Source organism: Pseudophryne corroboree, chromosome 5, assembly GCF_028390025.1.
Source record: "Pseudophryne corroboree isolate aPseCor3 chromosome 5, aPseCor3.hap2, whole genome shotgun sequence".
Taxonomy (NCBI): Eukaryota; Metazoa; Chordata; class Amphibia; order Anura; family Myobatrachidae; genus Pseudophryne; species Pseudophryne corroboree.
The window spans coordinates 317009866-317037801 of NC_086448.1; the positions used below are offsets into that span (position 1 = coordinate 317009866).

The 27936-nt window shown below is 41.4% G+C and overlaps 1 protein-coding gene across 2 annotated transcripts in view; it reads left to right on the forward strand.

The window, feature by feature from the left end:
- Positions 1-27936, forward strand: part of LOC134927686 (mediator of RNA polymerase II transcription subunit 1-like) — a 168827-nt gene that overhangs the window by 119451 nt on the left and 21440 nt on the right. For both annotated transcript variants that reach the window (XM_063922493.1, XM_063922492.1), the window contains exons 13-15: positions 1269-1375; positions 6447-6645; positions 23273-23368. In XM_063922493.1, coding sequence (XP_063778563.1) covers positions 1269-1375; positions 6447-6645; positions 23273-23368 — 402 coding nt within the window. The remainder of the gene's footprint in view (positions 1-1268; positions 1376-6446; positions 6646-23272; positions 23369-27936) is intronic.

Sequence of the window (27936 nt, forward strand, 5' to 3'; positions counted from 1 at the left end):
CACTAACCATGAGTGAAAGAAAAGTTTGTGAGTTATCATTCATATTCTCTGACAAATGGCCAGAAAATCACAAATTCTGCTAGGGTATGTAAACTTATGAGCACAACTGTAAATGTAACCTATTGTTACACCATTCAGAGACATTGTAACAATTTATGTGTAAAGCTACTTTGCTGATCCAGTTTTGCACATAACAACAATGCGATTTAATCGTGATTAATCGGAGAAAATCATGCGATTAATCACGATTAGAAATTTTTAATCGTTGCCCACCACAAATATATATAGCAAACTAGGACAAGAGTACAAACCTGACCATTGCATAGTCTAACAGACTCCGCTCCCACACAGATGTACTTCTCTATGTAGCCAGATGTGATGCTTTTTAACCCATACACATCTCTCCCCACATTCTCCTAGAGGTAAAATGGGGAAGAGAGTGCACATGAAAAGGAGCATGGTCATAGAGCATTTGGGGCATGGCCAACTACCATTGAGTGTGCTTAGCACAATACCAGCTCCCCTCCCAGAAAAGCCTTTAACTGTTACCTACACTTGTTAGCAGTAGGGAGAGAGTAGGAGATTTATCAAAGCTTTGTAAAGAGATAAAGGTGTCTATTCATGAAGCATTGACATGTGTGGAGAAGTAAGCCAGTGGAGAAGTTGCCCATGGCAACCAATCAGTGTTGAAGTAACATTTTATAGAATACATTCTATAAAATTATATGTAGCAGCTGATTGGATGCCATGGGCAACTTCTTCACTGGCTCACTTTTCCACACATTTCACTACTTCGTGAATTGACCCCAAAGTACTAACCCATCAGCTCCTTTCTATAATTTTTAAAAGGTGGTGTTTGAAAAATTATAGGAGCTGACAGGTTGGTACTTTTGGGTCTGTGTACGAAGCCTTGGTGAGAAATAGAGGCCAGAGATAAAGTAACAACCAATCAGCTCTTAACTTTTACTTTTCAAACACCGCCTGCAAAATTATAGTAAGGTGCTGATTGGATACTACTCTTATCTCTTTACAAGCTTTGATCTCCCTCAAATGTGGTAACTGACAGAACAGTTGGGAGCTATGCATAAATATAGGGGGAGATTTGGTTAATGATTAGGTTGCATTGGAACCTTGCACACTGATGTAATATTGGATACCAAACTCCACTGTAGCAGTACAAGTAAAGTCTTCATACTGTAATAACATGCTATGAATCTCCCCCCATATTCTTGTTTGTATATACAAACTATGCATCTTATGTTTTAAAGGCCTACCGGTTATTGCAACAATACAAGCTCCACTGCATAAACTGCTCTTGGATGGGAAGCATGAAAAGCTAACCAAAGAGGAGAGCCGAGAGATCCAGTACGTTGTGGTATGTGTTTCATCGTGGGTACTTCAGTTGTACGAGTATATTGTATTGGACACATTAGAATTAGTAGTATATAGTCTTTAGCACTCCTGTGTATATGTTTTCCCTGGATCCTTCTATTCTTTTTTTTTTTTTTTTTTTTTTTATTCTTATTGACACTTTGAGAGGATGCAGAAAGGATTGTAGTAGTCTTAAGACATTCTATGAGAAATTATATCTCGTGGAAAATGTTAGTTTTCATTGCAAAAAAATAAAGCTTATGTGTTTTTATACCATTATTATAACCAAACACACAAATTCTAATTATGAATAGGATATTGGACAAGTCTGGCTAATTAGCAATAATATTTGTAGATTAATTAACTGTGTATAAAGACTTTACATGCTGTATGCTCTGTTTCTAATGAGCATTCTGCAGTGGATGTTGTCAATGGGAGATGTACTGTATCTTTTCTGTGAGTTCATATTTGCAGCCCGGGACAACTTTAGCCACATTTAGCCCACAGGGCCTGCCGAAGAATGAGCTTACGGTATAGTCTGTTATTTGTCTACGGCTAATACAGGAGAATTTTCCAAGGGTTTCCACGTCTGTGGCTCCAGTTAACAAATAGTTCAGTGGTAGGCTACCAAATACTATCCCCCAGGAACTACTCTTATTTACTTTGTTTTTACTTACTTTTTTATATTTTTAAAAGAATTTTTTTTTCTATAAGCTAATGGGCTACTTGCAAGCCAATGTACAATAGAACATACCAGAGAAGTAGTTCAAGGAAACATGTCAGACCTACACAGTTGAAAAGCAATGTAGAGTATGCAGAGTTTGCAGTAGGGCTGATGCCTGATTCTTAGAGTGACTCATTCTGTTAAGTTTTATTTTCCTTGGTCGAGGAGAAGATAAGAGTCCACTCTTATTAATTTATGGAAGCTTTCCACTCACATACCAAGTAAATATAGTGTGGACATACAACTGGTTTTGCTTAATATGACAAACTGCTAACTGTTCAAATGACTCCATGAGGTTTATTCACAAAGCGCCTGGTTGTAAATGCCCTGACATTTAAAAGGGTACAGATTTTACGAGCAAGACATGGCTAGTAAAAGTATTGTTGTTTTAAATACCAGGCATAAATATGCTCAGAACCGCCGGGCTTTACTACCCGACGTTTTGTAAAAAACCTCCATATCTTTGAGTCTTTGGGCTATGGCCAGTATGAAGATATAGTAAAAATAGGAGAGTTGCATTGAGTAAAGATTATTATTTTCTTTTTATTAAAGCGCAAACCCTGAATAACACACACACACACACACACACACACACACACACACACACACACACACACACACACACACACACACACACACACACACACACACATATATATATATATATATATATATATATATATATATATATATATATATATATATATATATTTTGTATTTAATATATTACATCAGTTTGGCAGGCTATATAAGAATAATCTGTTCATTTTAACCAGTTTGTTTCTTAGATTGCTATTAATTGATCATTTAGATTTCCTCAGTGCTATGTGATCATCACGGCAACCGTAGTCCTTTAGTGTATGATATAAGGGGAGATGTATCAAACCTTCAAGAGAAAGTGGACAAGGTACCCATAGCAACCAATCTGTTTCTGGCTATCATTTATCTGACACAGAAATGGAGTGGTTGCAATGGGCAACTTCTCCCGAAGGTTTGATACATCTCCCCCATGAACAGAATGGGAATAAAACACCCCTCTCATTTCTCCCTTCTGATACCCAATATTTTTTTGTTCTGTGCCCTGCCCCATCCTCCCCCTCCTACTTCCCCACCACGACTAGCACCTGACATGTTGAGAGCAGTGACCCTATAGAACCCATAATTGTCCTGTGCCCTGCACCAACCTCTCCCTCCTGCTTCCTCACCATGGTTAGAACCTGACATGTTCAGCCTAAAGATACAGTAGGTATTGAAAATGAGCAGTAGACTTTTTAAGAAAAAATGCCTTAATGGTTTGATTAAAAGGTGCTTGCTATTTAAAGGCTTTTAATTAAGTTAAACTTAAGCACTTTACTATTTGAAACAGATTAGACTGAAATCTGGTTACATTTAGAATTGTTAAGGACCCAAGTCTTAATTAATCAGAATAGGTTTGTACTCCTTACCATGCAATAATAGCGGGATCATTCTATGTCCGTTCAACCGGGCGTGTCCAACACCCGTCTCAGATTTTTATGAATTTTTTTTTAGTTTTGACAGAGGATGTAAAAAAAAAAATATTTCTTCCTAATATCTTGACAACTCATTTATTAACTATTGACTTTTCAATGCATTAAATGATTTACTAATTGTGTCTTCTTTATCCAGTTTATTTGAAGTATTACGGGTGTTTATTAAGGAATCACCACAAAATTTGCACCCCTAGGATAACTCCCCCCTCCTGAATCCAAAAATCCAAACCAAATCACTATCTGCTTTACGTTTCCGGTTACAGCAAAAATGCACGTTTTTCGAAAAGACTTAAAAACGCTAGGTTCAATCAACATTAGATATACAAAAAAATGTAAGTTGCTTAACAAAGGTATACATTACCACACAAAGAATCCGCATGGTACTCTGTTTCATAGTGGAGAAAAAAAAAACATGAAGTTGACATCAATTACTGTTGTACCTCATATATAATTAACATAAGAAACCATGAAATTTAAAAACTTAAACAAAACTTGAGTCCATAACTTGAGTCGACAATCACCTGATCTTTCCCTTGTTTGGAATCTGTTGTAACGGTCTGTAATTTTCCTTAAAGTGTCAGCAGACAGTGCCTTCCAGTACTTCCTTGGATAATGGGCACTTACGTTACACAGGAGGAACAAAACACTGAAGGCCAGGACAACACATTTGTTGAGTGGTTTCGTTTCATGAAGTGTACCATCACATCTTGTTCCTCCTCATTACATTGAATAATATACCCAATGTACCAATGTTATCATACAATGCTGCTATGTATGTTCAGGGGCAAACACAGGATTTCGAAAAGGGGGGTTTCCAGATACAGTATTATGTGTGTGTGTGTGTGTTATATAAAAAATATATCTATATCTCTATCATACATATAGGCAGCTCTTGGGATTTTAACAACACATCACAGCAGATTCAACTTCAACGTTTTTGAGGCTTTATTAACCTCGTCGTCAATCCTCCATTTGCACTGGGGACTTTTACTGCAAACGGAGTTATATTAAAGTGTAAAAATACACAGAAGCCGATGTTTCGGGGCCTGCAGCCCCTTTGTCAAGGTGAATCGTATTCAGTTAGGTCTTTGTAGTCCATCTTTTGTGGTAAATTAGCAACCAATAATTTTTTTTTTTTTATGCTTTGGTGAGTTTTGCAAGCACACACAGAACGCATACCTCTTGCAGCAACTCTAAATAACACACCATGTAGGTCGTAAGGAACAAACCATAGACAATCCAGCTTGAATGTCTGGAAAACTGTATTTGAAAGCAAGATAAAGCTCTTTCAAGTTTACTAGGAGTAGCGTTTCCTGTTTGTGAATTATTTTTCTTCCTGGAGCTTTTACAGAAACAGACTTTCTTTCCAGGGCACATCCGAGAATGTTCATCTTATTTAAAACTGCTGTACCTGATGAACGATTTGTACAAGAAGGGCTTTCCCTTTATTTTTTCAGGTTCTGCCAGTATGCTGTGGGTTTCTTTAAGTTTTCTTGATTGTTTTACCATGTATTCTGTGACACTAAATAAGTTAGTAACTCAAGTTATGTTTAAGTTTTTAAATTTCATGATTTTTTGTGTTAATTATGTATGCGGTACAACAGTAATTGAATGTCAACTTCATGATTTATTTTTTTCTACACTATGAAACAGAGTACCATGCTGATTTTTTTTTTTTTTTTTTTTTTTTGTGTGGTAGTAATGTATACCTTTTGTTAAGCACATAAAAAAAAAAAATTGGGATCTGTAATGTTGATTTAACTTTGTCTTTTTTTTTTTTAAAGTGCGTTTTTAACGTAACTCAAAATGTAAAGCAGATAAAGTAATTTTGTTTTGGATTCAGGAGGAAGAGTTACCCTAGAGGTCCAAATTTCATGGTGATTCCTTAATAAACACTTGTCATACTTCAAATTTAACTGGATAAAGAAGCCGCGATTAGTAAATAATTTAATAAATTGAAAAATCAATATATAATAAATTGTCAGACAGTTGAGATATTTGCCAAAAATAGTTGTTTTGAAATCTTCTCTTAACTAAATTTTTTTTGTAAAAATTTGAGATGGGGGGGGGGGGTTTGACATTTTAGTTTTTTGGGTTTTCTTTTGGGTGATTTGATGTGGAATGACCCAGCGTATATAACCCTATCCAATGATGGTGCAATGTAATTTTAAGATTCCAATAGATTTTTTTTTTTTTGGGGGGGGGGGGGGAGACTGTGACAGTTTGAGTTATTTGCACAGCTGTACAGATCAGAAAAAAAATCTATTTATTTAGAGAGAACTCGACAGACCATTTGGAGTTGAAATGGTGTTCAAAGGAAGAACTTGTGAGAAGTTTATAGCCTCTACAATTATTGCTGTATGTGAGGTTGAGTTGTGTACTGTATATTATGATTATCAGTATCTGTATTGGTTGAGCTGTGCATAAAAGGATTTTTCCTAATTTATACTGGTAGGTTAATTGACTTCTGATGAAAAATTATATTTAGTGTGTGTGCTCATATGATAGGGAATATAGATTGTAAGCTCCACTGGGCCAAGGGCTCATGTGAATGGCCAAAATATTCCCTGTAAAGCGCTGTGTGAGCGCTATATAAATATTGGGTAATAAAATAAATGGATATAGAAATGAATGCTCAAATAAACATACACGGATAATGTGTATGTGTTCCTTTAGAGAAGGGGATTCCATTTTAAAAGGTTAGTGTTAGACAAAGGACTAAAAGATTATTAAAATAATCTTTCCTTATGTTAATAGGTGGTTAGACCACCATCATTACCACAGTAATAAGTAGGAATACATATAATTACAAACTAATGCTGAATACTATGTCCCTATAGTCTCTTCCAGATTGCATGGACCATTGCTATGTTATTAACAGCAACACAGATAAAGAAAGCACTGTGATTGGTGTATTGGTAAACAAAATACCCTTTACTCACCCAAGTTGTGTTCCACTAATTTTGGAAGTTTTAAGACACCAAGAGGCCTACAATACACTGCTTAGAAGCTGTATATCCAACACCATAAACCCTAAAAGTAAGTATGATATAGCCTTTTTGTGTGTTTGGTTTTTTTTAACATTTCTTTATTTATTGAAGCATTTCCATATAGAAGTTAGCAATGCTTACAGGAATATGTTGGAGAAAATAGAAAAAACATAACACAATAAATACATAACATGATGCGCGATGTAGGGAGGAGTAGAAGAAGAAAAACAAGTTAACAGGTACAATATTATGGAAGTACAGATGACACCCACTGGTACAAACTGGACCCTTAGAGAGACGGGAACACGCCACGACCGCTAGCCAGCGCTAACTAGAGTGATGGGAGGGTCTCTAAGAAAAATCCTGGTTTCATACCAGAGTGTGCTGCGAAAACATGAGCTAATGGCCTCTCTAGTATGAGTGGGTAGTGTTTCAATAAAACTTTCCCATGTTGCGAAAAAGGATTCGGTACGAGATTCTTTTTGAAGGGAGGCCTCCAACCAGTCCATATGGCAAATTAAAAATAATTTTTCCTTGAACATATCTAGAGTTGGGATGGAGCTATGAATCAACATGTGCTAAACAGCTTTTCTAGCTGCCGATGAGATTGCTCAAAGTAATTTTTTAATGGCTTTGGGAGCTCTGGTGCCAGGGGGTATGATGCCAAATATAGCCTATTCTGGCGTAAAGGGGATGTAGTTCACTAAATGTTGGGAAGCAAAACGCCAGACTGTTAACCAAAACCGTCTTAAAAGTGGACAGGCCCAGAAACCATGATAAAGGTCTGCCGAAGGATGGCCACATTTGGGACAAGAGGGATCACTTAAAAGGCCTATTAAGAAACCTCTATGGGGAGAAATATAAGATCTGTGAAAGATATTAAGATACATTTCCGTGTATTTGGCAGCGGGAAACATAGCTATTGAAAAATGTAGCATGTGCAGTAACCCATCAACATCTAAATTGGGAACATGTTCCAACCATTGGGCTATCCCAGTTTTATATGTAGAATGGTCTATTATAGTGCAGAGGTGTTTGTAGTAAAAGGAAATAGCACCTTTGGGTAGTTCCGGTCGCAATAATATTCGGTCCAGTTGATTATCCCAATCAGTCGCAGGTAATAGTCTGGAAACCGTGCTGACATAATGTTGGGCTTGAAAAAAAGCAAAGTTCTGGGGGCCAATATATGGGTATTTAGACAGGGCCTCCGCGTAAGATAATGGTTTATGGGATTCAGGGTTGATTAGTTGTCCTATATTACAAAGGCCTAACGAGTTCCATTCATTAAAAGGATAGGCGGCCTCTCCAGTTTGAAAACCCGGATTCTGCAAGAAAGGCAAATGGATAGATAGGTGTTTGTGTAATTTATATTTATGTCTCAGGGATAGCCAAACTTTCCTCGTAGTCCTTAGGAGGGGATTAGTAGTTAGATCAGTAGAGATCTCGGCATCGGTTAAGTGCAGGAAAGCTATCAGGGACACATGAGGAATGAAATTTTGTTCGAGAAGTGAGTCTGTGTAAATTTGGGTACTAGACAACCAGTCCTTAATATAGTGAATATGAGAAGCATAGCTATACGTCAGAATGTCTGGAAAGTTAACCCCCCCATTTGTTTTAGGCTGACCTAATTTAAATAGACCAATTCTCGTGCGCTTATTGTTCCAAATGAATTTCCTAAAGGCCGATGTTATCTGTAAGAGGTCTTGTCTAGAAAGCAAAAGGGGGAGAACTTGTAATGGGTAAAGGAGTTTCGGAAAATATATAATTTTAATTATATTTGTCCTTCCCAAAAAAGAGAGTTGTACATGGGCCATCGCTCCAAGATCCCCCATAATTTTAGAAAGCGTTTTCTTGATATTAATATCATAGAGAGAGATAAAAACCAGCGCTATTACTGTTTTGTAATAAAAACAATAAACACCGTTATATAAAACGTCTGACTAAGCTGTTATGCGAGCTGTTCCAATGGGGTCTTCAGGATGATTCAACGTAATTAGAAAGACACTCACTTTCAAATTCAGTCTCGCATTCCCATAAAGGTATCTTTTATATTGATAGCAGAGTAAAAGATGATTTTTTCCACAGAGACAGCAAACAATAAGAATAAGACTTGCATTAAAATTCAGTCTCGAGTGCACTGAAAGGTTTCTTTATCTCCCACACGTTGTAGACAGGAGACCAGCAGACCGATGTAGTTAAAATCACACACAGATTTATTTCATGAGACTAAAACACACATGGATTCTGCAACAAAAGAACGTCCCGCAATAGATGGATGTTTGTCACAGCATGGATACTTCAACGCGTTTCAAGGATTCTCTCCCCTTTGTCAAGAAGTGCTGTGTAGATCTTTCTGTTCCTAAATTTATCCTGGATGGACTTCAGTCATATGACCCCACATGACCAATCTCAATAGGCTTCCAATCCGATGACAGATGTATTCAATTACAAATTAACCATTATCACCTGATCTATACTAAACACGCATTTAAAAAGTGTGCAAGCACTATATAGAATTATGCAAAGTCCTGCAGTGTTACAACAGTGGATCACAATAGGTTATATCAGTGCGGCTTATGTATAAAGCCGTTCCCTCACTGTAAAAGCCGATTGTTACAAAAAATTGTGAGGTTCGGCTGTATTGCGCATCCGATACAATACATTTCTTGTAGGACAGTTCACTGAGGGCTAAAAAGTATATAAAATATTCCTCTTTAGTCATATAAAAGAAAAGGTTTTAAGTTTATACTAGCAAGGCATTAAGATATTACTAGGGTAATCGTATAAAACCATAATATTACGGCTTTAATGGAGCAAAAGAACCAATTATTAAATAAAATATAAGGCAGCATATCAAATGCAGCAAGATATTTAGCCATGGAATATATCATTTGCGGAGAAAGAAACATATCCGTATAAACGATGTACTATATCCTAGGATATAGTACATCGTTTATACGGATATGTTTCTTTCTCCGCAAATGATATATTCCATGGCTAAATATCTTGCTGCATTTGATATGCTGCCTTATATTTTACTTAATAATTGGTTCTTTTGCTCCATTAAAGCCGTAATATTACGGTTTTATACGATTACCCTAGTAATATCTTAATGCCTTGCTAGTATAAACTTAAAACCTTTTCTTTTATATGACTAAAGAGGAATATTTTATATACTTTTTAGCTCTCAGTGAACTGTCCTACAAGAAATGTATTGTATCGGATGCGCAATACAGCCGAACCTCACAATTTTTTGTAACAATCTGCTTTTACAGTGAGGGAACGGCTTTATACATAAGCCACACTGATATAACCTATTGTGATCCACTGTTGTAACACTGCAGGACTTTGCATAATTCTATATAGTGCTTGCACACTTTTTAAATGCGTGTTTAGTATAGATCAGGTGATAATGGTTAATTTGTAATTGAATACATCGGTCATCGGATTGGAAGCCTATCGAGATTGGTCATGTGGGGTCATATGACTGAAGTCCATCCAGGATAAATTTAGGAACAGAAAGATCTACACAGCACTTCTTGACAAAGGGGAGAGAATCCTTGAAACGCGTTGAAGTATCCATGCTGTGACAAACATCCATCTATTGCGGGACGTTCTTTTGTTGCAGAATCCATGTGTGTTTAAGTCTCATGAAATAAATCTGTGTGTGATTTTAACTACATCGGTCTGCTGGTCTCCTGTCTACAACGTGTGGGAGATAAAGAAACCTTTCAGTGCACTCGAGACTGAATTTTAATGTAAGTCTTATTCTTATTGTTTGCTGTCTCTGTGGAAAAAATCATCTTTTACTCTGCTATCAATATAAAAGATACCTTTATGGGAATGCGAGACTGAATTTGAAAGTGAGTGTCTTTCTAATTACGTTGAATCATCCTGAAGACCCCATTGGAACAGCTCCCATAACAGCTTAGTCAGACGTTTTATATAACTGTGTTTATTGTTTTTATTACAAAACAGTAATAGCGCTGGTTTTTATCTCTCTTTTTACATACAAATATTTGCACTTGTGGAATTTTGAGGGTGAATTCCATTGATTTAAGACCAGCTGCTCACATAACAGTGCAGGGCTACATTTACCACATTTTTATTAATATCATAGAGATTTGCGATATTTTTGGGAAGAAGAATACCTAAATACGGGAGTCTCTTTCTCGCCCAGTTCAAAGGTAAGTGCGCCGCCCACAAGGGTCTATAAAAGCCTTGTTTCAGATAAAGTGCACTAGATTTTTCAAAATTAATAAAAAAGCCAGAAAGTGACCCCACCCTATCAAGCAATTCTAGCAGCGGTCTAAGGGAGTGTTTGGGATTGGAAATGTAAATCAGAACATCGTCCGCAAATGCAGTGAGTTTCACTTCCATCGTACCAACCGATATACCTTTCAAAGTCTGCCAAGAGTCAAGTATGCGAAGTAAGGGGTCAAGGGACAAATTAAAAAGTAGGGGAGATAAAGGACACCCTTGACGGGTGCCTCTAGACATAATAATAGGATCACTTCTTGTGCCGTTGATTAAAAGGAATGTCGTGGGGGAGCTGTAAAAAAACTTTATAAGATTAATAAAATCTGGGCCGAAATTTCGAGCCAATAAGACTTTAAATAAAAAGGGCCAGAATACTGTATCAAAAGCTTTCTGAGCATCAAGGGTCAGAAGCATATTGGGAACAGTGGGATTGTTGTTGGAAGCAATTATGGAGGCGATGGCTGTGCGAATACCCTTAACCAATTGTCTGCCCCGGGTGAAACCTAGTTGGTGAGATGAGCAAAGAGAGGAGGAGAATATTTGTAGTCTAGAAGACATGATTTTGGACAGAATTTTAAAGTCCACGTTTAGCAGATTAATGGGACGATAGGAACTCAACTGTGTATGGTCGCGGTCGGGCTTTAGAATAAGGGTAGTAAAGGCAGCATTAAAAGAGGGATAGGACGGGCATTTTTTATGACTAGTGCGATAAAGTTCCAATAAAGTCGGTACAATGTCAGTAGATAGGATTTTAAAATATTCTCCCGAGAAACCATCCGGTCCCGGGGCTTTACAGGTATGTAGGGAAGAGATTGCCGACCTTATTTCCTCTTCAGTAATTTCCGAGTCTAGAACATTTATTTGGTCTGGGTCTAGACTAGGTAAATTAGCCTCTCTGATGATATCGTCTTAAGACTCAGGGGTCGATGGTCTAGCGGAATATAGATTACAATAATAGTCATGGAAGGCCCTCGAAATGTCAGACAAGAGGAAGTCCCAGTCTCTTTAATAGAGACGATATGGTTTCTTCGTTTATATCCTTTAGTTAGTGAGGCCAATAAACGTCCCATCCTGGCACCCCATCTATAATATCTATTTTTAGTGAAGTCTAAGCGCAATTGGGCTTGGGAGAGTAGGACATTTTCCAATAGAGATTTAGCTTGATTATATATAGTGAATTTTTCTTCCAAAGGGACAGACACATATTCAGCAAACGTAGTCTGCAGTGTATAGGAGAGGGAACGATACTGGTCTTTTTGAATCTTATGGCGACCTGATACATATGAGATAATAATACTACCTCGCATCACAGACTTCGATGCTGCCCAGAAAAGAACCGGGTCATCCCAGTGGGCAATGTTGTTATCTACATAGTCCAGCCACGTACGTTTTAAATAGTCCCGAAATTTTTCTGATTGGAATAAATATGCAGGGAAATTCCAAGTACGGTGTGTGGGACCTGTATGTGGCAGTCTAAATGAGAATTCAATCGGTGCATTATCCGAGACCAATATTTCAGCAATATTTGCGGAGGTCACCTCGGATACCAAAGAGTCCGCTACTAAAAAATAATCTATGCGGGAGACCGTGTGGTGAACCCCCGAATGGAAAGTAAAAGATTTATCCGATGGATTAAAAAGTCTCCAAACATCAGTCACTTGAAGTCCTAACATGAATTTCACAAGTGTAGACCAGATTGTAGAATGTCGATTGGACGGAATTGGAGTTTTGGCCAAAGTCGGATCATGCACCGTATTGAAGTCACCTCCGATTATCAGTGGAAAAGCCTCCCGCTGTTGTATCAAGAAAGTAATCTGTGTCAAAAATTCCGATACCCGAGTATTGGGAGCGTATATGTTTAAAAGTGTGTATGTGACGTCTCCAATCTTAACATCGATCAGTAAATATCGACCATTAGGTTCTAGGACAGTGTTTAAGATGGTGTATGGGAGGTGCCGTGCAAAGAGGATAGCCACCCCTCTAGTCTTATCGGCACATGATGCCGAAAAACAATCACCCAACCAACCAGCTCGAAGGGAAGAGCCATTACCCTCCCTCCAGTGGGTCTCCTGCAGAAAAATGATGTCTGGGCTAAATTTCTTAAGGTGGGATAAAACCCTTTGACGCTTAATGGGAGAATTGAGCCCTTCAACATTCCATGAAAGACATTTGATGGAGTCGTGGGGAGGTGAGTACGGTAAAGTACAGGTATTATTCGCCATCATCCAATCCCAATCTTTACTGTGTTATGTCTGTAGTATAATCTCATTGATATATGGTGGGGTCCCCTATCCCAGCGAGTAGGGGGCAACCCAAAAAACACAGTCGAAGCTACGTGTTCCCATCTCTCCACCCCCAACGCACCAAAACATAATACAAAAAATTTAAAATGTATCCGTTTGAACATATCACAATTTCCAAAAGACAAAGAATCATGCTTCAATAACCTTTTCTGAATTTTCACAAACCAAAAATTGTCTTGGAGGGTCACAGTAACTGCACTGTGACCGACCATTAGAATCAACAAAAAACAAACAGTAAAGAGAAAAAGGAAAGCCAGTTTCCTAATTGATAACATAATAACCATTATCCTAAGAGGGACATATGAAAAGCAAAACCCTGTCCTCCATCGCTAAATGGATAATAGAACTAAAAAAGATCATCAAATAGATCGGTACAAACATTCAGCGATTTGGGAGACCTCAGGGATGCTACTGGTGAACTCAGTGGGGAGGGAGAGGGCAAAAAATGTCTACGGGCCTCGTCCGGGTAATCAAAAAATAAGGTACGGCCATTATCAGTGACCCTCAACTTGGCAGGGTAAAGAAGGGCAAAACGTTTTTTGCGATTCCACTAGGAATTTGCAAACTGGTGAGAATGCCCTGCGTTTTTGGGTAATTACCAATGAAAAATCCTGAAAAATCAAGATACGGTTACCGTCAATGACCAACTTGCCCAATTTCTTATATGCTCGTAATATAATTTCCTTCGTCCTATAATCAAAATAGTGGGCCACCACCGGTCTGGGAGGAGGATTAGGACCATCCCTTTCAATCCCCACCCTATGAACTCTCTCAACCTGGGGAAACTCTATCTTGTCAGATATACAAAGAGCAGGGACCAACTGAGATGCCAGGTAGTTTCCCAGGAGGGATGGTTTGATATGTTCCGGGATGCCTATCAAACGAAGGTTGTCCTAAGATTTCTATTCTCTAGATCGTCTAGTTTTTCTTGGAGCTCCCGAATCATGCCAATGGACGAGTCAGCCGAGGACTCCACATTGTGGACCGTGTCCTCCAAGTCACTAACACTCTGCTCCACCTCCGATATTCTTGAAGTATTTGAGGCCACTTCTCGTAGGGTGGACTGAAACGAATCCCTAAATTAGTCTACTTTCCTATCAATATGGGGCATGAGTACCAAAAGAATCTCTTTAGCAGTTTGGGACACCGGAGGCATCGTGTCAGGTTGGGGTGTGGGGTCAAGATTCCCAGCCATATTCGTTGCGGGTTGTGAATGAGAAGGGGGAAGAGCCACCGGTCTTATGTGACTTCCTTCTGACCTTATTGTCATAAACAGTCCTATTTAGAAACCTCTCCATCAATTAAGTGCCTAAAAGGGAAGATCCAGAAGGATCAAACACGGTTCACCAGTAAATAGAAGTATCAGATGACACATCTGAAATCGTAAAGTATAACGCCCCAAAGGGATAAGTAAAATTTCACATTACAATATAGGAGTATCACACCCCCTACCTACAGAGTAACTAATGAGGAACAGACTCAGACAGTGTAGGGGAAATAACGTTGACACCGAAGTAGTGAATATCACAAAGGGACAGTTGTGAACAGAACGACTGAGGCAGGAAAAAAATAAATAAAAATAAATAAATATAAAGATATATACGAAAAAATATACAGGCACTGTCCGTATATAAATCTATATGATTACAGCCTATATAAAGGGAGTATGGTGAAGCAGGTGAAAACAAGTGAGAACAAATGAATGGAAATGGGAGATAGAGCTACGGAAGGGAAGAGGGCAAAGCAATAGAAGGAAACAGAAAAAAGAAAGGAGTAAAGAGTAAGAAGAAAGAAGAAAAAAAAAAAGGGGGGGGGGGCACGACTATGATACCAGCAGGACCCCAGTGGAGAGCAGTTCAGCAATGTCCTGGAAGCTCGGCAGTATCCAAGGTCCGTGGCAGTGACTGCAAGGGGTTCAGGATCACAGCACCCAGACGGCAGCACCACAAGTCAGGGCGCCACAGGAGAGCCGGAGATGCAGTGTGGTCGGCCACCCAAAAGTCCACCACGGCTGTAAGTCATGCAGAGGTAATTCAATAGAGGCGGAGGACCAGGGAGGAATACAGCCTCAGGTCAGACAGCAGGCATATAGGGAAATCGGCAGCTGGGATTTTAGGAACCATATATGACCCACATGTGCATGGTGGGAGTATAGGGGTCTCCAGCTCCACCCCCCAGCAACAGCCCCGAGAGCAAGGTCCCTCCAGGTAGCGTACAGGCACAGCAGGAGTTATGGGCTATGCAATTAGCCAGATACAGCATGTCCTACAGGGCAGCCCTCCTCACCGCACAGCAGGCATAGGGGTAGCACTGTACAGATAGGATATCAGGGAGGCTGCAGTGTCAATGGGACCCCTCTGGGGGAATGCAACCACAGACAGCAAGTCTATCTGGAAGTCAGCAACGGGGAGAGTGGGAGCCACACAGGACCCTCAGGCATATAATGGTAGTATAGGGGTCTCCAGCTTGACCCTCTCGCAGTAGCCCCACCAGTCAGGACCCCCGAAACAGCACACAAGCACAGCGGGAGTGTGAGTTACGCAACTCCCACAGCACACCGCCAGATGATCCCTGCAGCACACAATGCACCCCTATATACACAGTGGGCGCGTAGAGTCAGCCCTTGTGGGGGTAGGGGGGGGACATGGCATCCATACGGGGCAGCGGCAGGGATGACTCCGCACACGTAGGGGCTCCAGACCACCCAGCCCGATGGATCAGGGACAGCGGCAGCACAGGTCACGCAACCGCCCGGGCATCCAGCGGCCAGCGCGCCACACCAGGAAGTTCCTCTGCGGCAGCACCGCAGGCAGGCGGGAGTGCAGAGGGTGTGAGCCGGGGGAAGAAGAGGAGAACAGCGCTGTCATCCCAGCGAAGGTGACCCCACACCGCAGCGGCAGAAGAGGGTCCGGTCAGCCAGAGACGCCAGGGAGCTTCACCTCATAGAGGCACTGGAACGAGATGGGTGAACAGCCACAACGAGCCCGGTTACGGGAGGCACAGCAAACGGTCCCAAGGCAGCGGGGAAAGGCAGCGACCCCCGAGGTAAGGCAGCGTCGGGGGGAGATCCAGCCAGGCAAAGGGGGAAGCAGCACCCACCATGCGGCGGTCCGATCACGGGCCTGACTCCGGGGAATAGGGCCTCCAGCCATGCCACACGTCCGAGCAGGGTACCACCGGGTTCAGCAGCTTCCAGGGAGCAAGGGCCTGGCAAGATGTCAAGCCAGGCAACACAGGAGCGGGCGGATGGCAATGGATAGGGCCTGGTAGAGCGGAGCTCTTCTAAAACGTGGCCATCTTGGATGCGCCACCCACCGGAAGTCCTTTTTGTGTTTTTACATTTTATATGTTCCCTGAACCTATTTACACAATAGATTTAAGGCTAAAATAGTAAATCTATATATTGTATAGTTAGTGTGTGTGTGTGTGTGTGTGTGTGTGTGTAGACACACACACACACACACACACACACACACACACACTTTAAAAGTAACCCTTGTCTCCCTTACATTTGGCATTTGTGTTCCTGTTCTATTATCAAGCAAGGGTATATTGAGAATTGTAAGGGGATAGAGAATTGCAGGCCAGTATATACTAATGTAAGGTGTTAGAACTTAGGGGGTTATTCAGGTTTGTTAGCAAACAAAAAAAGTTAGCAATTGGGCAAAACCATGTTGCACTGCAGGTGGGGCAGATGTAACATGTGCAGAGTCAGATTTGGGTGGGGTGTGTTCAAACTGAAATCTATAAATTGTAGTGTAAAAATAAAGCAGCCAGTATTTACCCTGCACAGAAATAATATAACCCACTCAAATCTAACTCTCTCTCTGCACATGTTACATCTGCCCCCCACCAGTAGTGCAAACCTGAATAAGGCCCTTAGTCCTGTCTTCTTCTATCTTTATTGGCTACTGCTTTGAAATGTATTCTTGTGCAGACACCAACCCATATTACAGCCTCTAGGAACTTAGGGGGAAAAGTATCAATCTTGTAAAGTGTGGGGAAGTAGAAAAGATGTCCACAGCAATCTGCTTCTAGCTAGAATTTTAAAGTAGTTTTGAGGTTGGTCCTCTATAATTTAATGGTTTTGCATTATTTAAGTATGAGATCTATTTAGTACGTGGGCAACGATCAGAGCCGCAGTAGTCCTTCAATTTTCGATTGCAAAAGCAATCCCCATACAGGGCCGACCCTGCCATTAGGCAGCTTTAGGCGGCTGCCTAGGGGCACCAGCCACTGGAGGGCACCACTGAATTCATCTAGCAAAAAAACTTAAGGGTATCTCTGTATGTAGGTTAATAATGAACTTATAAATGGTGGGATGGAACACAATAAGGAGCCTAGAAATATATGTACGTATACACATACAATTAAAGGGATGTAGGTGGCATACCGGCGGATGGGATGTTGCATTCAGGATCCTGACAGCCAGCATTCTGAATATTAGTATGACAGTGAGGGTTAGGATTAGGCTGGGGGGGAGGAAGGGTTAGGCCAAGGGGTAAGGTTAATTAATTTAATTCAAATTTCGGTATTATGGTATATCCGTATGCTGCTGTCGGTTTTCTGGCCGGTGGCATCTCGTACCCAACCCCAATTAAATATCCCCACCAGACCCTATATACAGTATTATAGAGTATATAAAGAATAGATGGCACTCAAGGACTTTTTAAGTGAAAGTATATTGTGAACAAAGTCACAAAAACTTTAAAAGTCCTTGAGCGTTGTCCCTTTTCTCTGTATATGTATAATGATGCAAATCACCCCAGCCCACCTAGTGGCAACCTGCATCTCCCCTCCAAGAGGTGGTGGTGGGGGCTTGCAGGTTAGGGGGCACTAGGCTGAAGATTGGCCTAGGGTGCAGCGAGACCTTGCACCGGCCCTGTCCCCATAGCTTTATATGAGGCCTGTGAAAATTCCCAGCTTATGAAGAACAGAGTTTACCTTTTAGCGTTTGGCCATGATAGCTAATACCACTTTTTAGATGGCGATAGCCATTGTACTCTATAGGCTACATTATCCTTTTTTTTCTGGTAATGGGATCTTTTTTATATGAAACAAAGATATGTAATGCATATGTAATAGGGTCAGAGTTTGCCGGTGTTGCAGGATGACTGATGCTTTTTTTTTTAAAAAGCAGCAATCATTTACAAGGCATGGATTTGCCTTGTAAATGAATGTCGCATTAACCATTTGCCTGGCATGATGCGACCACACCAGGCTGGGCTTTCCCTGACATGGACGCATCTGATGTGACCTGTCAAGAAAGGTCACTGTGCGACTGCAGGAAGAGAAGCTGCCGGTCCTTCTGCTTCCTGGCTCCTTCCGTTCTAGTGCCTGCCGTGCTGTCGACCACTGCTGATAGGTCAGCGCGGCAGCACCCCCCACCCAGCGGCTGCATACACTAGCAGTCGCTCGGGAAATGTAAAAATAAGCAGCCCTCACATTCCCTTAGGAGCTCCTGAGGATTCAAACGAAGTCGCAATAGTCACGATGTTCCAATCATCGATGTGTTTAATGATTTATTTTGTATTTTTATTTATTCATCTATTTACAATTCTCTCTCTCTCTCTCTCTCTCTCTCTCTCTCTCTCTCTCTCTCTCTCTCTCTCTCTCTCTCTCTCTCTATATATATATATATATATATATATATATATATATATATATATACACATTTTTTATTCTTTTCAAAAGAAAATTGTATTGGACATTAAGTAAATGTTCTTAGCCTAATTCAATCATTAAAGACAATTTCTGTGCTTTTAAAAAAAAATAAATAAATATTAGTTATGTGGTTAAAAAAAAAAAAGTCCAAAATCAGCTGGCATCCCGCACCTCTGGCAAACTCTGACCCTTTTACATTTACCCCTGTATACCTCTTTGGAAATAGTCTAGTAATGTATTTTTACTTCCAATCATTAGAGCATGAATTTACCAAAATATCCATATCAAACGTATCCATAATAGGGCCACAAATTTAGGAAGATACTATGGTAATATAACTTCCCATGGGGACTGGCATTTAGATCTCGGCAACAGTAAGTTATGGCCAATATTTTTTGTGTTATGTTTCCTATTCGTTATAATAACAAGATCTAAAGCTGGATGCACTCTAGATCATATATCGCTCGTTCAGCTGATAAACTAAACTATATATCGTTCCAACCATTTATTAAGCCCCATACACACTAAACGAGCCCCCACCGATATTGTGCGTGGCGGGGTTAAATCGATTTCAGAGCGATATTGTACACAATATCGCCTAGTGTGTGTGGGGCTTAAGTGTGACCATCCAATACATCTTTGAATGATGTTTTCTACCGATATATTGTATCGGCCATGCTGCACAGCATATATCATGTATTACTCAGATCTGTCATCCACATCTTATGTACAGATGCCCATATAACCATACAATATGTTGAACACAGAAACTTTTGAAAATGTCATCAAAACTGGGTGGGCATATTTATTTAAATGGGTTCTTCTGAAGAGAGATATTGTGTGGCTGAAGAGTAAGGGTGTATGCACAATATTGTGCTGTGCATAGTTTCCTACATTTGTTCAATTGCTTGGTCATTCCTCACATATTTCAAGTGTGTACCCCACATACAGTAAGAGACCCTGTCTTCTCCAGAGGTGGCTTTTGGCTGCCGTAACACCTTGTTCTCTGGTTCACCAGCGAACATAGTGTTACACAAAAATGGCAAGTTGCTCAAATCAATTTTAGTCCATTACAGGTGCTTGCAAGGAAGGGGTTAATCTAGACTAGAAAAAAAAATACAATATTACCCCAGCACACAATAATGGACCAGTAAATGAGATATACATTCTATATGATGGTAGAAATGCAGAGATAGGAGTTCATATCCTAACAATACATGATAATAGTACCCACATTGGGCTATGCAGTGCATTTCTGTATTGCTAACTGGCCCCAATGATGTGTTGGTTACAATGTCTAGGGATGCGTCAAAATTAATGCCTAGTAAAGGATGTAAATTATATTAACTCAGGGCTTGCCCTAAAAAGTTTAGGAGTAGTAAAAATTTTAAAATGTAATGTTTGCCTCTGACTTCTCTAAATGAACCTAGAAGCCTCTGAAGATAAATGTTGCTAGGCTCATTAAGTTATTGAATTTAATACTGCAAAGTATTTCATGATTTCAATGCTATTCAGAGAATTGTTAAACCTTTACTACCAGGAAGCATAGACTGTACTGAGTAGGTGCATTTATGTGTATGCTTAAGGTCTCGCTGGTCTTACTTTATAGTGAGTGGTATCAGTCTGAGTAAAGTGAAAGTGGATGTCAGAATATGGTTTTGGGATATTTTGGCTAATCTTTACCTGTGGGATTGATGACTAAGAGACTGAGCACTGGTATGTTGGAGCAACCTTATGTTAGATTCTATAGTGAATGAAGCACTCAGGAAGCGCTTGTGTTTGACTAATGATGTCCACCCGCGTGTGGGCCTAACATAAAGGAACAGAAGAGAGCTGGGCAGATACAGCATTATTACCAACCTTCCAAGTAGCTGCTCAAGTGGTATCTTGTATTCCAATATCTCTGAAATATAAGTTATTTTATCAAGGATTTCACAAACACAAATCATAGAAAGTTGTGCCCAAAAAACATCATCTATAGGACTGTGTTTGACAGAGATGCAAAGTAATACAGGTTGAGTATCCCTTATCCAAAATGCTTGGGACCAGAGGCATTTTGGATATGGGATTTTTCTGTATTTTGGAATAATTGCATACCATAATGAGATATCATGGCGATGGGACCCAGGTCTAAGCACAGAATTCATTTATGTCTCATATACACCTTATACACACAGCCTGAAGGTAATTTTAGACAATATTTTTTTTATAACTTTGTGCATTAAACAAAGTGTGTCTACATTCACACAGTTTATTTATGTTTCATATACACCTTATACACACAGCCTGAAGGTCATTTAATACAATATTTTTAATAACTTTGTGTATTAAACAAAGTTTGGCTACATTGAGCCATCAGAAAACAAAGGTTTCACTATCTCACTCTCACTCAAAGTCCGTATTTCGGAATATTCCGTATTTCGGAATATTTGGATATGGGATACTCAACCTGTATCTGGGAATCGGATGTTCGGTATAGGCAGTAACCTGACATGCTGTTTAAAAAAGGGTAATTAAAATGTAAAATACAAATATATGTTAGTGTAATGGGTAGCTACAAACAATGAAATTGTGACCATAGATTCCAGTCTTTCATTGGATCATTTGTAACAATGTTTAATTTTAAAGATTCCATATTGACTTTTAATCATGATTGACCCAATTAATGTATCAACACTCTAATTAGCTTGAATTGTAGCAGAACATTAAACTTGAAGTATAGTTATGCAAGTAGAAATTATTTTGTGTATATGTGGTCTAGATCTAATATGTTTCATATTTTATTTGTATTTACTCCTCCCAGTTTGGGTTAAATCACTATGGGGTCTATTCATGTAAGAATGCGATGTTTATGTTTAACTTATCACTAAACATCGCATTCTTATTTCAGGTTTTTTTTCAGATTTCTAACGCAATTCATTAATACTTACCTGTTCCCTGATGCGATGCGGTATCCGGCTGTTCCGCGATCCCGGCTTCTCCAGTCTTCTCTCTTCATACCGCGGCTGCACATGCGCCGGGGAAACGAGACCTCCAGCGGCGGGCAAGGGCAGCAAGGAGGAGGTGACCCAGCATATGCATATGCCCTGGGCTCCTCTGATAGGCTCTTGTCACGGAAGGGGGCGGGGAGAAGGCAGGAGATGGACATTTTCACTGTTCTTCTCCTGTACTAGCCTCCCCATCGCCTGTCTGAGATGGCGATGGGGTTATGCGAAGGGTAACGGAAAGCTGGGCTTTCCGTTCCTACATGAATTGCAGTCACCATACAAACGTATGGTGATGCGATTCAGCCACAGAGCAGGGGTGCCGCTGGGGAAGTCAGGGACTTCTCCACGGTAACCCGCTCTGTGAATTGCGGTAAGCAGAGAAAAGCCCTGTTTACCGCAAAACAGGGCTTTTCTCTGCTGCATGAATAGACCCCTATGTCCTTAAATTCATGTATATTATGGTGTGCTTGCATAAAGTAAAGTACTGTACTATTTTTCATTTTATTGTATAAAATAAAACCACTAGCCTCATTTACCACTAACACGTCATGTTGTTTTGTGGATTTCTGGTGGTGGTGCATGAGGATTAGGGCTGAGAAAGGGTTGGGGCTAATATGCCGGCAGTCAGGATCCCAGAGGTCGGCATACCGACCTCTGGATCCCGGCCGACAAATGCGGTGGGGGGGGGGGGGTGCAAGCACAACGGAGGCCCTTGTGGACTTGCTGCGCTCTCCACAGGTTCTGTTCCCATTCTATGGATGTTGCGGACATCCACGAGTGGGAATAGCCTCTGTTAGCTGGTATTCCGGCTGGTGGCATGGTATGTGTTCGGGATTCTGGCATATGTATCCTGACACTGGGATCCTGACTGCCGGCATATCAACTGCATCGCCTGAGAACACCTGGTCTATACCTATAATTTACCTATTTTTTTATATTTTATTTTTTTAAATCTCTGTTTAATCTTTGAGAGAGAGTAAATGGATTAGTTGTTCATAGCAGCAGATCAGCTTCAAGATATCATTTCAATGCTCTAGCATAGTCTATAAAATTATAAAAGCAGATTAGTTGCTTTGGCCAACTACTCTCGAAAGGTTTGATAGTCTCCCCCCAAAATGTTTCAGTGAAATTGGGGGTAATTGGATTCTCCATGATGTCTCAGGAGTCACAGTGCAATCACTCTGTGGCTATGCATCATCATCCCTCCCTTTTCCCAAGCTTCTTGAATGAGCAAAGAATATTCTTCCTTGTTTAGGTGATAATGTGCACAGCCAGACATAACTCTGGCACATTGTGGAGAATTTAATAAAGAGAAATAAGTTCAGTTGCTACTTTAAATATTTTTGTGGTGCTAGCTTAGTAATAGTAGACCAGATAATTAAAATTACACACAGGCTAAAAATTAATGCAGATTTGGTTTTGTCTTTTCAATAATTGACGTAGCCTGGTTTTATTTCTACAGACAACACTGACATGCTTCACTTTGAAGTCTCCCTGCAAAGAGACCTGAAAATCTGCATTTCGTTCCAGCATCCCACTGGTGGCAGTCTTTCCTGTGGTATGTACCTAATATTATTCTTAGTATCTAATATAGGGCAGCAAATTCTGTTGCTCTTTACAATTAGGAGACAACAGTGATATTACAAAACTGAGTAATAAAAGACAGAGGTAGGAAGGCCCTGCTCGCAAGCTTACAATCTATTTGTAAATAAGTATTGATACACCAGGATAGGTGTTATTTATTGCATAATGGTCCACCAGATTGCAAAGGTTCTTGGTGTGCTGTATGATATGGTAACACAACAATGTTGGCCAGGGGTCAGAAGGATGCTAAAGTAAAGAGAGATAAAATATGTGAAGATGTGTGGGACTGTACAGTGGGGATATAATTGGATAAGAAAGTTTATGAAGGTTATGTGAGCAGTTCCAGAATTTGATAAACTTACCTGAAGAGATGAGTTTTCAGGGAATGCTTGAAGGTTTGGAGACTAGAGCAGACTTTGTGTGTGTGTGGGAGGGCATTACAGAGTGGGTGTAGCCTGTAGGAAGTCCTGCTATTGTAAATGAGAGTGAATGAGTGTATGAGAGACGTAGATCTTGGGAAGAGCAAAAGGTGTCAAGGATGACACCTAGGCAGTGAGCTTGTGGGGTACGATTGTCGAGTTCTCAACATTGATTAGAGACATCAGGTTGGTAACTACTATTGATCGGTGGAAATCTAAGAATTCTGTTTTGAGGTGGCAAGATGACATCTAAGATAAAACATCAGAAAGGCATTCAGTGTCACAGACCAATCCAGATGGTGACAAATCTGGGGATGACGGGTAGATTTGAGGATCATCTGCATACAGATGATGCTGAAATCCAAAAAAAGTTGATTAGTTTTACGAAGAGATGTGGTATAGATTGAGAAGAGCGAGAACCTAAGACTGAGCCTTGCGGTACTCCAACTCAGAGGCGTCACTAGGGTTGGTGTCACCTGGTGTGGTAACTCATGGTGTCAACTGCCATGGACCTCCTTCCGTATCACACCACATGGAATCCTTATTAATGTCATAATTCAGGAGGCAGTCAACTGACCGTTGGATATGATCCCAGCGGTCAATATACCGATGGTGGAATACCGTCACCCGCTGCAATACTGACTGGTTTCCCCACTTGGGTGGTGGTCCACGTAACCACCTGAGGGGGAAGGCCCGAAGTATGGTGAGCACAGCGAGCTCGCGAGGGGACATGCTGCGCTCGACGCCGGGATCCCGGCTGTTGAGCTTCCGGCGTCTGTCTCCTGATCGCGGTGCTCTCTGACTGATCCCCATAATTCCTGTATATCACTGACTGCAATGGCAATATCAGTGACATAAAACAGCTAACAAAATTAACATTATACCTTTTATATCCTTGGTTTCCCAAGGAAAGGGCATGACCACACAATAGTACCCCCAATTCAAATTACAGTACGCGGTAGCACAATCTTATTCACCTTACACTGCACATGGTGTCACTTATACACGTTACATCACACAGTAGTACCCCTTATACATGTTATGCTGCACAATAGTACCGAAGGTGGCCGGTGGTGACTGAGGATTCAATAGGTGATAAAGAGGTAGAGGGTGACAGGGAGAAGGGGACAGAGAGACGGTGGATGATGGGTGTTGCAGACAGGCAGAGGCAGTGGGTGACTGGGTAGTCAGTGGGTGAGAGGAAGATGGGAGGCAGAGGGTAACAGCGAGAGAGTCTGTGTGTGATGAAGAGGCAGGTAGAGATGAAAGGAATAGGCAGTGGGTGACATCGGGAGTGGCATAGGGTGACAGTGGTAGACAGCGAGAGGCATAGGGTGACAGGGGAAGGCAGACGGTGACAGCGGAGGGGTGACAGTTAGAGATGAGCGCCTGAAATTTTTCGGGTTTTGTGTTTTGGTTTTGGGTTCGGTTCCGCGGCCGTGTTTTGGGTTCGAACGCGTTTTGGCAAAACCTCACCGAATTTTTTTTGTCGGATTCGGGTGTGTTTTGGATTCGGGTGTTTTTTTCAAAAAACACTAAAAAACAGCTTAAATCATAGAATTTGGGGGTCATTTTGATCCCAAAGTATTATTAACCTCAAAAACCATAATTTACACTCCTTTTCAGTCTATTCTGAATACCTCACACCTCACAATATTATTTTTAGTCCTAAAATTTGCACCGAGGTCGCTGTGTGAGTAAGATAAGCGACCCTAGTGGCCGACACAAACACCGGGCCCATCTAGGAGTGGCACTGCAGTGTCACGCAGGATGTCCCTTCCAAAAAACCCTCCCCAAACAGCACATGACGCAAAGAAAAAAAGAGGCGCAATGAGGTAGCTGTGTGAGTAAGATTAGCGACCCTAGTGGCCGACACAAACACCGGGCCCATCTAGGAGTGGCACTGCAGTGTCACGCAGGATGGCCCTTCCAAAAAACCCTCCCCAAACAGCACATGACGCAAAGAAAAAAAGAGGCGCAATGAGGTAGCTGACTGTGTGAGTAAGATTAGCGACCCTAGTGGCCGACACAAACACCGGGCACATCTAGGAGTGGCACTGCAGTGTCACGCAGGATGTCCCTTCCAAAAAACCCTCCCCAAACAGCACATGACGCAAAGAAAAAAAGAGGCGCAATGAGGTAGCTGTGTGAGTAAGATTAGCGACCCTAGTGGCCGACACAAACACCGGGCCCATCTAGGAGTGGCACTGCAGTGTCACGCAGGGTGTCCCTTCCAAAAAACCCACCCCAATCAGCACATGATGCAAAGAAAAAGAAAAGAAAAAAGAGGTGCAAGATGGAATTATCCTTGGGCCCTCCCACCCACCCTTATGTTGTATAAACAAAACAGGACATGCACACTTTAACCAACCCATCATTTCAGTGACAGGGTCTGCCACACGACTGTGACTGATATGACGGGTTGGTTTGGACCCCCCCCAAAAAAGAAGCAATTAATCTCTCCTTGCACAAACTGGCTCTACAGAGGCAAGATGTCCACCTCATCTTCACCCTCCGATATATCACCGTGTACATCCCCCTCCTCACAGATTATCAATTCGTCCCCACTGGAATCCACCATCTCAGCTCCCTGTGTACTTTGTGGAGGCAATTGCTGCTGGTCAATGTCTCCGCGGAGGAATTGATTATAATTCATTTTAATGAACATCATCTTCTCCACATTTTCTGGATGTAACCTCGTACGCCGATTGCTGACAAGGTGAGCGGCGGCACTAAACACTCTTTCGGAGTACACACTTGTGGGAGGGCAACTTAGGTAGAATAAAGCCAGTTTGTGCAAGGGCCTCCAAATTGCCTCTTTTTCCTGCCAGTATAAGTACGGACTGTGTGACGTGCCTACTTGGATGCGGTCACTCATATAATCCTCCACCATTCTATCAATGTTGAGAGAATCATATGCAGTGACAGTAGACGACATGTCCGTAATCGTTGTCAGGTCCTTCAGTCCGGACCAGATGTCAGCATCAGCAGTCGCTCCAGACTGCCCTGCATCACCGCCAGCGGGTGGGCTCGGAATTCTGAGCCTTTTCCTCGCACCCCCAGTTGCGGGAGAATGTGAAGGAGGAGATGTTGACAGGTCGCGTTCCGCTTGACTTGACAATTTTGTCACCAGCAGGTCTTTCAACCCCAGCAGACCTGTGTCTGCCGGAAAGAGAGATCCAAGGTAGGCTTTAAATCTAGGATCGAGCACGGTGGCCAAAATGTAGTGCTCTGATTTCAACAGATTGACCACCCGTGAATCCTTGTTAAGCGAATTAAGGGCTGCATCCACAAGTCCCACATGCCTAGCGGAATCGCTCCGTGTTAGCTCCTCCTTCAATGCCTCCAGCTTCTTCTGCAAAAGCCTGATGAGGGGAATGACCTGACTCAGGCTGGCAGTGTCTGAACTGACTTCACGTGTGGCAAGTTCAAAGGGCATCAGAACCTTGCACAACGTTGAAATCATTCTCCACTGCACTTGAGACAGGTGCATTCCACCTACTATATCGTGCTCAATTGTATAGGCTTGAATGGCCTTTTGCTGCTCCTCCAACCTCTGAAGCATATAGAGGGTTGAATTCCACCTCGTTACCACTTCTTGCTTCAGATGATGGCAGGGCAGGTTCAGTAGTTTTTGGTGGTGCTCCAGTTTTCTGTACGTGGTGCCTGTACGCCGAAAGTGTCCCGCAATTCTTCTGGCCACCGACAGCATCTCTTGCACGGCCCTGTCGTTTTTTAAAAAATTCTGCACCACCAAATTCAAGGTATGTGCAAAACATGGGACGTGCTGGAATTGGCCCAGATTTAATGCACACACAATATTGCTGGCGTTGTCCGATGCCACAAATCCACAGGAGAGTCCAATTGGGGTAAGCCATTCCGCGATGATCTTCCTCAGTTGCCGTAAGAGGTTTTCAGCTGTGTGCGTATTCTGGAAAGCGGTGATACAAAGCGTAGCCTGCCTAGGAAAGAGTTGGCGTTTGCGAGATGCTGCTACTGGTGCCGCCGCTGCTGTTCTTGCGGCGGGAGTCCATACATCTACCCAGTGGGCTGTCACAGTCATATAGTCCTGACCCTGCCCTGCTCCACTTGTCCACATGTCCGTGGTTAAGTGGACATTGGG